This window comes from Lynx rufus, unplaced genomic scaffold (assembly GCF_022079265.1).
Source record: "Lynx rufus isolate CCGP_SWC_20201006 ecotype Redwood Valley unplaced genomic scaffold, mLynRuf1.p SCAF_1, whole genome shotgun sequence".
Lineage (NCBI taxonomy): Eukaryota > Metazoa > Chordata > Mammalia > Carnivora > Felidae > Lynx > Lynx rufus.
The window spans coordinates 111505549-111518227 of NW_025814823.1; the positions used below are offsets into that span (position 1 = coordinate 111505549).

Here is a 12679-nt window from a genome sequence, read left to right on the forward strand (position 1 = left end):
AACAGGCTCCAGGCTCTGAGCGGTCAGCACAGAGCCCGACGCGGGGCTCGAACTCACGGAGTGTGAGGTCGTGACCTGAGCCGAAGTCGGCCGCTTAACCAACTGAGCCACCCAGGCGCCCCAGAACTTTTTTTTTTTTTTTTTTTTTACTCTGTTAAACCTTAGCTCAGTCAATTTCAGAAATCAGGAATTCATTTTTATCTTATCATTTGAGGAAGTGGAAGCCCAGAAAAAGGATTTGGCCCACAACTACATTGACTGTTAAGCACAGCCAGGACCAGACCCCAGATCTCTCATTAATCCTAGGCCATTTCTTTCTAGGATACCATACTGGCTTAAAACTTAATTAAATCAGTGTTTTAGTTACTTATTGGTTATGCTGTAGCAAGTTGATCCACAGCCTAGTAGTTTCAAACAACATTTATTCTCTCACATTTCCTTTGGGTTAGCAAATCAGGAGCAGTTACACTGGTAGTTTTGGCTTAGGGTCTCATTGCGATTGCAGTAATGCTATTGTCCTGGGCTGTAGTCATTTGAAGGCTTGACTGACAGAGGACCATTTTCTTTCAGAAGGCAGAGTCCCTGTGATGTTGGCAGGGTACCTCTGTTCTTTACTCTGCCTATGTGTCCTCACAATATGGCCCCTGGCTTCTCCCAAAGTGAGTGATCTGAGATGGCAAAGAGGAAGCCTTAGGGCCTTTTATGATTAATCTGTAAAGCTCTACTCTGGCACTACTACTTGTATTCTGTCTGTTGAAAATAAGTTACTAAGTCCAGCCCACATTCAAAGAGAGCATCTCCTTTTGAAGGGGAAGAGTATTAAAGAATTTATGGACTTGTTTTATTATTATTTTCTTTAGTGTTTATTTTTGAGAGCAAGAAAGACAAGGGTGTGAATAGGGGAGGGGCAGAGAGGGAGACACAGAATCTGAAGCGGGATCCAGGCCCTGAGCTGTCAACACAGAGCCCAACTCGGGGCTCGAACTCAAAGAACCGCAAGATCATGACCTGAAGAATTTATGGCCTTGTTTTAAACTCACCTCAGTTTTTTTATGATACTTTGAACATTTTTTTTTTTAATCTCATATGAAATATGTCAGTTGATTCCTTGGTTAATTTTTATAAACAACTTAAAGTACTAAAGTGAATAAAAGCTAGCATCATACACAGTACTCGTTGTTGATTTTGTGTGTTTTGGAATTTAATGCCATGTATCTTTTTTTTTTAAGTTTATTTATTTATTTTGAGAGAGAGAGAGAGAGAATGAGTCCCAAGCAGGCTCTGCACTGTCAGCACAGAGCCTGATATGGAGCTCAAACTCATGAACTGTGAGATCATGATCTGAGCTAAAACCCAAGAGCCGGACGCTTAACCGACTGAGCCCCCCCGGGCTCCCCATCCTATTTAATTTAAAAGTTTTATTCTTTTGGGGTGCCTGGGTGGCTCAGTTGGTTAAGCGTCCGACTTGCTCAGGTCATGATCTCACAGTTTGTGAGTTAAAGCCCTGTGTTGGGCTCTGTGCTGACGGTTTGGAGCCTGGAGCCTGTTTTAGATTCTGTGTCTCCCCCTGTCTCTGCCCCTCCCCAGCTCATACTCTTTCTCTCTCTCAAAAATAAACATTAAAAAAAAAAAAAAGATACTCACTTGAATGTTAAGTTTATATCAGTTGATAACTAAAACTCCTTGTTAGATAACAAGTATTGTAAAAGGAAGTTAAGTTGATTGTTTTGATTTCAAAGAACTTTGTAAGTTAACCCAGTTAATTTTTAAAACCCTAAACAAGTTCTGCTCTCCATTTGAGTTTTACCAGGTAAGGCCTTATTAGCCTACCTTAAGTATATAAAGGGATTTACATCTCTGTAGTTGGCATAGTCAGTAGTCATTGTTGGGCAGAAGGCATTATTAAAAGGAAATGCAAATAGCTTATGAAGTAGATATGTCAAGCTTCAGTATGACACAGTGGCAGTTGGACTCATGTGGCTCCTGGAGAGCTGAGGTGTTCACCCATTGTTCTTGCTTTGATAGGGAAACCAACCTTCCTTTTTTCCTGTTTTTTAGTTCAAAAGGAATAAAGCAATAAAACCTTCTTTTCTGATTCTTTTAACCAGAGGTTTTTTTGTTTTTCCTAAATGTTTACTTATTTTTGAAAGAGAGAGAGCGCACAAACGGGAGTAGAAAGAGAGGGAGACACAGAGTGCGAAGCATTCTCCAGGCTCTGAGCATCAGTGCAGAGCCTGACTTTGGGCTCGAACCCACAAGCCTTGAGATCATGACCTAAACCAAAGTTGGTTGCTCAACCAACTGAGACACCCAGGCATCCCTGTTAACCAGTTTTTAAGGCAGAACCATTTACATTTTAGAATTTGGGGAGGATTTTGGGAGCCCCACCATAGGAACATGTACCATTCTCCCTGAGAACTATTAACTGTATTTTTAGTGGCCCACTGACCTGGAGTTACTGCCCTTTTTCCAACCTATCACTGCAATTTAATTTGGCCTCAAGGCCTGAGCCTTGAAGCATCTCAGCTGCATCCTGTTGGATGCTCTGTCTTGACACCACATGTTTCTCACTTGCTGAACTCGGATGTATTTTCTGGACCGCTTGGGAGTCTGCTTAACTGGTTCACATAGTGTTGTATTTCTGTTTTCTTTCCCTGCCCTCCCCTCTCCTCCCTTTCCCATTCTATTTTGTTGGTTTTTTTTTTTTTTCCTGCCATAGATAACTGAATTTTTAAAATGAAATATGCCACTCTTAACAAATAGCTGATATATTTTCCTGTTGATCTGTGTGGTTGAATTAACATAAATACAACTGTCTTATTGTAGTCATTTGATGGAAATATTCTTTATTAGTTTCTGTAGATATATCTGAATTTGCATTTTTAATCTAATTTTTATTAATCCCTTTTTTTCTTATTTAGATTGATGAACAAATTGAAAGTATGTTTAATTCAAAGAAGAGAGTAAAAGATATGGCTGCTCCTGGAACATCTAGTGTTCCTGCTCCAACTGCGGGAAATGCTGAGAAATTAGAAATAGCTAAGAGACTGGCTCTTAGAATCAATGCTCAGAAGAATTTGGGCATTGAGTCTCAGGTATTAAGTAATTTGTTCCGAGTTTTACTGAGTACTTTTTATGTCAGCACCAGTGAACAGATTGTCCTAGACATTGAGTTAGTGGGAATTTAACATTAATCTAAATACAGAATTCTTTAAATATTGCATTTGGATGATTCCTCTAGTATGGTTAACTGAGGTCTTAATGCCTATTTTGAAAGCCCTAACTGAAGCATGTTAGCTGTAGATAGTTTTTCTAAAGTAATATTCCGATTGATCTTACCAAAATGTTACAGAAATAACTCACTTTTTATTTCTTGATCCACTTTTATTGGGTGGGGTGTTGGGCACACAAATAATTCCTTGGAAATATAAATACGTAGTTACATAACTCATAATAACATGAGCTTAAAACTGGAAAATGTGTTAAATATTTCACATGTCATCTTTCTCTTGGGGGCTTTTTTATTAATTTTTAAAAATTATTGATTTTTAATTAAGAGTAAATTTTCATAGTATTCCCAAAGAATAGTCTGTTAATTATAAAACTGTTTTGAAGATTTTGAGGTTTTGGATCAGCAGGGCCCTCTGTCCAGCAGGCTGGATTGCTTCAGGACTGTAGCACCCTGTAAGTTGGGAGGACCAAGCCAGAGGGAGGCTAGTGGACTGACTCAGTGAGGCAGCCAGGATCAAGGCTTACAGCCTCAGGTTTCTGTATTTGTTTTGTTGAGCCAGTGAGTTACCATGAAATGTCTACTACACTGAAGCCTGTACTTCCTCTGAAAACAGGGGTTGTAGCACCTAATCTAATATCCTCTGGAATTCTTACTGCTAATAACTCGTTACTGCTGAAACCAAATAGCTACACCTTCTTACTGTTAGAAAAGTGTGAGGTATGAGTCATGTATTACCCACAGAATTCTGTCCACATTAGACACATAGTAAAATTAGGTTCAAATTAAAAAGATTTAAGTGCAAAATAAAATTAAAAAGGAAGTCAATCACTTACTGTAATTTATTGAATTTTGGGTTTGCTATGATGGCAGGAAGGAGCTCATTGGTGGTAGTAGACAAAGATTCTAATTTAGAGGAATATCTTAGGAGCCACAAAATATATAAATGATTTTAGAATATTGTACTATATTTGATATCAACAGTTACATAATTCTCTATGATCCAGTAGAATTTTTAATAAAGAGTTGAATGTTCTTTATTTTTTTTTCATGAAAATAAGGGATATAGATATATTAAACTATTGGTTATAAATATGTGCTGTTAATTGCACATGAGTAGGACTCTGCATTAGAAACATGCTTCTGGAGACACCTGTGTGGCTCAGTCGGTTAAGTGTCCGGCTCTTGATCTTGGGGTCATGAATTGAAGCCCTGTGTTGGACTCCTTGCTATGTGTAGAGCCTACTTAAAGAAAGAGAGAGAAAGAGAGAGAGAAAGGAAGGAAGGAAGGAAGAAAGAAAGGAGGGGAGAGAAGAAGGAAGGAAGAAAGAAAAAGAAAAGAAAAAAGAGAACGGGAAAAGGAAAAGAAAGATTAGTTAGTGGCTTTTCAGAGAAAAATTTGTGGTAGGATCCCAGATCTTGTCTCTGCCCTCATTTGAGATTTGACTGTAGGTCTTCTTTTACTGCAGGATGTGATGCAACAGGCCACCAATGCAATTCTCAGAGGTGGCACCATCCTGGCTCCCACTGTGTCTGCAAAAACCATTGCAGAACAACTTGCTGAAAAGATCAATGCTAAGCTCAATTATGTGCCTTTGGAGAAACAAGAAGAGGAGAGGCAAGATGGTGGACAGAATGAATCTTTTAAAAGATATGAAGAAGAATTAGAGATCAATGACTTCCCACAGGCAAGTAACAGTTTAAACATTGTTTATAAATTGCGGAGTAAAATTTCTTGCTTCTTAAGGAGCAAAAATACCTTGTTTAAAACCCTTGAACGTTTTAATAGCTACTTTACTTTTTTATCTTGATGAGGGAGGGAGACAACAGTAGAAATTTTATTTTTATGAACATATTCTAGGTACATTAGGATCTAAATGAATTGATGTGAAGGAGTTAATTATAATCTTAATATTGACCTTAATATTATTTAGCCAACCTATTCTTTGTCAGTACACCAGGTTTTTATCGTGTTGTGATTTTTCCCCCCACCTTTTCTTTCTTAGACTGCTAGGTGGAAAGTTACCTCTAAGGAAGCTCTGCAGAGAATCAGTGAATATTCTGAAGCCGCAATTACAATCAGAGGAACATATTTCCCACCTGGCAAAGAACCTAAGGAAGGAGAGCGGAAAATTTACTTGGCAATTGAAAGTATGTATCTTTGGTTCTTGAAATTTCAGTCTTGAGTTAGGTCAGAGTTGATTATAGATGTAAGGGCACAGAGAGAATGTTAGGTCAGTTCTAAAGAAGATAAAAATAAGGAATACCTATAGAAAAAAATAATTTCAGGGCACCTGGGTGGCTCAGTCGGTTAAGCGTCTAGCTCTTCTTGATTTTGGTTGTAATTTCGTGGTTTGTGAGTTCAAGCCCAACATCCAGCTCTGTGCTAACCATGTGGAGCCTGCTTAGGATTCTCTCTCCCCCCCCCCCCCTTCAGCTTGTTTCTTTGTCTCTCTCTCTTTTTCTCCCCAAAATAAATTAATAAAAACATTAAAAAAAAAAAGAAAACATAGTTTCATATATCATTTAAGGTCTTTATTTAAAAATTCAGTACATAAAGGGGTGCCTGGGTGGCTTGTTAAGCCTCTGACTTTGGCTCAGTTCAGCTCAGGTCATGATCTCATGGATCATGAGTTTGAGCCCCACATTGGGCTCTGCAATGACAGCATGGAGCCTGCTTCCAATCCTCTGTTTTCCTCTCTCTGCCTCTTCTCTGCTCGTGCACATTCTATCTTTCTCAGAATAAATAAACATTAAAAAACACTAAATACATTACATACAGAAAGGTGACTGATCTGTGTTTGGAGCTCTTTCATTTTTGACGATTCGGTCAGATTTGAAAATCACTCTAAAAGAAAACAAATATTTTAACGACTGCTCTGTTCATACTTCTAATAAAGTAGAACATTCCTGGGCAGAGTTTAGGTTAGAAAGTAAATCCATATATTAGTCTACTTAATGAATGTTTATTCAAGCAAATGTTCCCTCTGAAATTATGCCTGTAGAAGTTTTTGCATATCTTTAAAAAAATTAGAAGAGGACAGTTAATACCATAACACAAAGTATGTAATAATGCATTATCTCAGAGCAGTCGGATTTGCTTTTAAACTTTATTTCATACATTCATGAGTGAGTTCAAAACATAGTTTCCATTTTGATTTTTTCCTCTAATATATTACTCCACTGCATACTAGGACAATTTGTTTCCCTTCATTTATATTTAATCTGAACATCTTTGTGACAGACTTATAAGTATAGACAAGGCAGATCCACTTCATCTATTTAATGAACTAAGTATTTGTTGAATACTATTGTTGGAGCTGTGGAGAGGTTTATTCCAGGTGTTGTGTAAGCTGAAAGTCTGTGTACCTTGTGCTTTACATGGCTTTGATGGCTGCAGAGGAGCCGCTCTCCCGCACGGTGTATAATCTCAGGTACCACCCTGGTACTTTAAATTTTTTTTTTTTTCAACGTTTATTTATTTTTGGGACAGAGAGAGACAGAGCATGAACGGGGGAGGGGCAGAGAGAGAGGGAGACACAGAATCAGAAGCAGGCTCCAGGCTCTGAGCCATCAGCCCAGAGCCTGACGCGGGGCTCGAACTCACGGACCGCGAGATCGTGACCTGGCTGAAGTCGGACGCTTAACCGACTGCGCCACCCAGGCGCCCCACCACCCTGGTACTTTGAGGCATGCATGTCCCTTCTGACGAAGAAGCCTTACCTCATCCCACTTCTCCCCTCTGTAGCTCTTTACCTGTTGTTTTTATTCACAGTACTCCTCACATGGAAATTGTCGTATGTTTTTACTTGTTTGTGTCTCCCCTACTAGAGTTCTGTGAATGTAATGACTTTGTCATCTGCTCTATTCTCAGAGCACATGGTAAACACTTAATAAATTTTCTGAGTTATGCATCTGATTAAGCCCTATAGCCACTTGTCTTCATGGTACAAGTATTATTTGACAGGCTTATTCTCTATTTGATTTCTTTAAAGCTGTACTGTTTGGGGGCCCCTGGGTGGCTCAGTCGGTTAAGGGTCTGACTTCGACTCAGGTCATGATCTCACAGTTCGTGGGTTCGAGCCCCGCATCGGGCTCTGTGCTGACAGCTCAGAGCCTGGAGCCTGTTTCAGATTTTGTGTCTCCATCTCTCTCTGTCCCTCCCCTGTTCACACTCTGTCTCTGTCTCAAAAATAAATAAACATTAAAAAAAAATTAAAAACAAAAAAAGCTGTACTGTCTGATAGAACTCTCTGTGATGAGTATGGAGTGCTTGAAATGTGGCCAGTGTGACTGAAATTTGTAAATTTTACTTAATTTTTATTAAAAACTTTTAAAGGAATTCATGTTTGATTTTTTTTTTTAATTTAGTTTTTTAGTAATCTCTATGCCCAGCATGAGGCTCAAACTAATGACCCTGACTGATATCAAGAGTCAAACGCTCTACCTACTGAGCCAGCCAGGTTTATATAAAATGTAAATAGCCACATACATGGCTGGTATGTACTGTAATGGATAGCTCAGCTCTCAAGTTTGTTGTTGGAAAGATCAATGGAAGGTATTTAGATCCACTGAAAGAATATTGTAAATAAGGTTTGTCACTAGTTTGTTCTTGTTATATTTTGCCATTTCTTTGATTTTGTGAAGACTTTATAATTTTAGGTAAGTTCTTTACTGAATTTAATGTACAGATGATTTACTTATATATTAGGATTTGATTCTTTCCTGGCCGAAACAAAGAATTCTACAAATGTGACTGAAAGTTAATTAGTGCTGTGCCTGTTTAGTCACTTTCCTTTGAATTGGTGACCTCAGTTGTTTTTGTGTGGCATCTTAGCATAAAGACCACAAGAACAGAAACACATGTGCAGTGTGTATCCCATCTACCCTAAGTAGAAATTGTTTCCTGGCCAGAGGTATGAGATGGGGTCAGAGTAAGTAAAAGCACTGAAAAGTGCTATTGCCAGGATTCTGCTGATCTTTTTTTTTTTTTTTTCCTTTAGTAAGGGATTGCCTGGTCCCTGTAAACTTTTGCTTAGTTTCCAAAGTTCTGATACAATTGATTTCAAGTTTTTTCAAGTTTATTCACTTTTTGTGGAAGGACAGGCTTTTGGAGTTCCAGCCTCTGCCATTTTCACTGCTGCACTCTCACTTTTGGACTTTTTTTTTTTTTTTTTTAATGTTTATTTATTTTTGAGGGCAGGGGAGTGGCAGAGAGAGAAGACAGGATCAGAAGTGGGCTCTGCACTGACAGTAGAAAGCCCGATGTGGAGCTAGAACTCAGGAACGCTGAGATCATGACCTGAGCTGAAGTTGGACACTTTAACCAACTGAGCCACCCAGGTGTCCCTCACTATCAGACTAAAAAAAAAATTTTTTTTTTTTTTTAGTGTTTGTTTATTTTCGAGAGAGAGAAAGAGAAAGAGTGCAAGTGGGGGAGGAGCAAGAGAGAGGGAAACACAGAATCCTAACCAGGCTACAGACTCCACACTCAGACCTGTCAGCACAGAGCTCGGCACAGGGCTCCAACCCACGAACCATGAGATCATGACCTGAGCCGAAGTCGGATGCTTAACCGACTGAGTCACCCAGGCACCCCTCGGACTTGTTAAAGTTAATGATAAATTGTGGCAAAGGTGAAAAAATTGCATTTTTTTGTTTGTGATTGTGACTTCGATTAAGTCAGGTTTTAGATGGCATCCTTTTATGTATCCTGAAAGACTTTTGGTCTGCCAGTGACTGTGTGTTTGCAAATCATGTGACACTCTTCCTTATTTGTGTAGTAATATGGGGGTGCTGACATCTTTCTGCACTTGGAACTGGACGGGTCTCCTACCACAGTATTCATTAGGCCATACGGGATGGAGACACAGTGTCCTCCAGTGGAATCTGATGATAAAATTTTTGGTATACATGGAATTACCTCTTTATTCTAAGCTTGAATATCATGGGTGTCATTTAAAGCAAAATCAATACTTTTAAACGCCTGCCTTATAAAGAGGTAAATCAGACATATGACTGTTTTGAAAAAGGATCCTTTATGTAATTTTTTTTAATTAAAAGGTAATTATGTTTGTTTAGCATAATTTATATATCAAGATTCATTTCACATGTAACTTTATCAGAACATACCCTCTCTACTGCCAAGTGAAGTGAGAAGCCCACAGCTTCTTCTTGACTTTTCCATCCACCTAGAATGGTTCTAGGCATTTCCCCCCACTGTCATCTTATACTTAGGAAGTAACATCTAATTTTTATTATCTAACCTAGCTTCTTTTTCTCTGTAAAAAAGATAATCTTATCAAAAATGAATCTTTAGGATTCTAGAGCCATAGTGGTGTTAAGAGCTCGATATTAGTCATTAAAATGACCCAAAGGTTTGAGATTTTCATAGATGATTAGTTTTTTGAAGGATATTTTAGTTTTTGAAACTCCAGCCAAATCAACTGAACTCTAATAGGATGAAAACAGGTGTTGGAAGGAGCCTAGTGTCATCTGTTTCTAGTTCTGTAATTGGAGGGACCATACTGCCTGGCTCCTTGGGGGCTCTGTGTGGCTCAGCAGTTCCAGGCCTCCCACTAGGCAGTGGGAAGGAGAACAGGAAGGACTTATGTGCCTAGCCATCCTGTATAATTTATAGCCTGTTTTGTGACCCTCTCTTTTTACTAGTGGAGAATCCCTTAAAAGCAGCCAGAGTTGTTTTAGGACCAATGAAAGGAAATGCCTCTTTTCCATGGCAGCTTATAAACATGTGTAACCTATTACCTAAAGAAGCTTTGTAAGTCAAAACTTTAAACTGGTCAAAATGGTCAGGCTCTAACAAAAGGAGGGAAATTACTCTTCTTGGATTTAGGTGATAGTGTCATTTTCTTTCTTTTTAAAACAGCATAGACTATCAACAAGCTTCACACTAACCATGTCAAGTAGGATACATTCCTCCTGAATTTCATTTTATTGTAATTTTCAGTCTGGCTTCACTCTTGATTCTACCCTTTTGTTCACTTTCATCCACCTCTCTTCTTTTCAAGCACCCACAGCTTTAAAATGTGTGGTTGCTGGGACACCTGGGTGGCTCAGTTAGTTAAGTTTCCAACTCTTAACTTCGGCTCAGGTCATGATCTCACCGTTTGTGATTTGAAGCCCCACATCGGGCTCTGCGCTAACAGCAGAGCCTGCCTGAGATTGTCCCTCTTTCTCTGCCCTTCCCCTGGTCACACTCTCTCTGTCTCTCAAAAGAAAAAAAAAATTGTGGTTGCTGACTGGTGAAGGTGTAGGATTTAGATTAGATATGTTGCTGTGACTTCACAGCCATACTCCTGGCTCTTTCCTTCATGTTGTTAACCTGTTTCTTCTTGCTTCTCCTCTTCTTCTTTCTTCTCCTCTCTTCCTCCCCTTCCTTTTCTTCCTCAGCCGCCTGACCTGCTCCCTGTGCTCTCTCTGGGGTCAAAAAGGTCCTTCATGGAACACCTGGGTGGCTCAGTTGGTTAGCCATCTGAGTTCGACTCAGGTCATGATCTCATGGTTCATGAGTTTGAGCCCACATTGGGCTCTCTGCTTTCAGCATAAAGCCTGCTTCAGATGTTCTGTCTCCCTCTCTCTTTCTGCCCCCCCCCAACCTCTCTCCCCAAAATAAATAAACATTTAAAAAAAAAAAAAGATCATTGCCATCTAATAAGGGAACTGTTTCCTCATTTGGTTTTCTTTTTTCTTTTTTAATGTTGATTTTGAAAGAGTGCGTGCGTGCACACATGTGAGCAGGCAAGGGGCACAGAGGAAGAGAGAATCCCAAGCAGATTCCACATTCGCACTGGAGCCCAATGCAGAGCCCGATGTGGAGCTTGATCCCTCCACCATGAGATCACAACCTGAGCCTATATCAAGGGTTAGACACTTAACCTATGGCATCCAGGCGCCCCAGAAAACTGTTTTTCTTACATAGAATGATAAACATATAGTCCTCTACATTGCAACCCTAGTTCTCCTTGTATTCTTTAATATTTCACTCCTGGTTCTTAATTTCTCGTCTATTTCTTTGGTCTAGCTCTTTTTTTTTATTAAAAATGTTTTTAATGTTTATTTTTGAGAAAGGGAGTGCTAGCAGGGAAGGGACAGAGAGAGGGGGAGACACAGAATCCAAAACAGGCTCCAGGCTCCAAACTGTCAGCATGGAGTCCAACGTGGGACTTGAACTCACAAACCGTGAGATCATGACCTGAGCCTAAGTCAGATGCTTAACCCACTGAGCCACCAAGGTGCCCCTGGCCCAGCTCTTTCATTTTTATCGTTGTGCGCTGTGCTACCTATCTAGATTTACTTGTTCCCTGGCATTGTCCCTTGGCTGCAGATCCCTTAATACTACCTTTGATGGCTCTCTCGTCTCTGTCTCTCCTTTACTTCTCATCCATATTTCCACTGGCCTTATTGACACTTGGAATAAGATGTCACATGAGCACCTCACCTACAGCAATCCTCAAAATTGAATTTAATCCAGTCACTGCTGATAATACCTGTTTTTCCTTGAATTCAGTATCTTGTTTACTATTTCGTACTTTATTTGCTCCTCAACTCTTAACCACTTAACTCTGCTTAGAGAAGTGAGGGAAAGGTTTTTGTAAGGAGTGATACTTAGAAGTCATTCTGATGAGAGTATTTCCGACCTTCTTGTTCTGTTGTACTGTCTCTACAAGTTTGTTTTTCTAATAGTCTACAAGTTCATGAAGAGCATGAATGAGTTCTTTATATAATGTATCTCTCACGCTATATCATACGTGGCAGTTGCTTAATATTTCTTGAATTGAAGTAACTATATGAATGAGTGTCTCCAGATTGCCTCATCCTCTTGGCTATGTTGCTGTGTTCTTTTACACTCTTTTCTAATTGTACTGTACTTCTTACTCTTCAGTAATTAAGCATGCCTTTCTTAATCTATATCATTGCCCATGTGATTCCCTTTGCAAAATAATCCATGTCATCACTTCTCCTTCAGTGTGGCCAGTCCTCCGCCAAGGAATATAATAAGTGCCCATTAAGTGTTTGTTAAATAAATAAACCATGGAGATTTTGTTTCTCTGACTTTAAAAGAAAAAACATTTTTTTTTAACGTTTATTCATTTTTGAGAGACAGAGACAGAGCATGAGCGGGGAAGGGGTAGAGAGAGGGAAACACAGAATCTGAAGCGGGCTCCAGGCTCTGAGCTGTCAGCACAGAGCCCAGCACGGGGCTTGAACTCATGAACTGCGAGATCATGACCTCAGCTGAAGTTGGACGCTCAACAGACTGAGCCACCCAGGCACCCCTCTGACTTTAAAAAAAAAAAAAAAAAAAAGTTTGTCTCTTTTGGACAAACTGCTAATCATCTTTTCTTTGCCCTTTTTATTTTTATTTATTTATTATTAAAAAAAATTTTTTTTGGTATTTATTTTTGAAGGAGAGACAGAGCGTGAGGAGGG

The 12679-nt window shown here is 39.3% G+C and overlaps 1 protein-coding gene across 1 annotated transcript in view; it reads left to right on the top strand.

The window, feature by feature from the left end:
• The window catches only part of DDX46 (DEAD-box helicase 46), a 69611-nt gene that overhangs the window by 53817 nt on the left and 3115 nt on the right, over positions 1-12679 (top strand). Inside the window, exons 19-21 of the mRNA XM_047084820.1 lie at positions 2922-3095; positions 4699-4917; positions 5236-5380. Of these exons, the coding sequence (XP_046940776.1) occupies positions 2922-3095; positions 4699-4917; positions 5236-5380 (538 nt within the window). The remainder of the gene's footprint in view (positions 1-2921; positions 3096-4698; positions 4918-5235; positions 5381-12679) is intronic.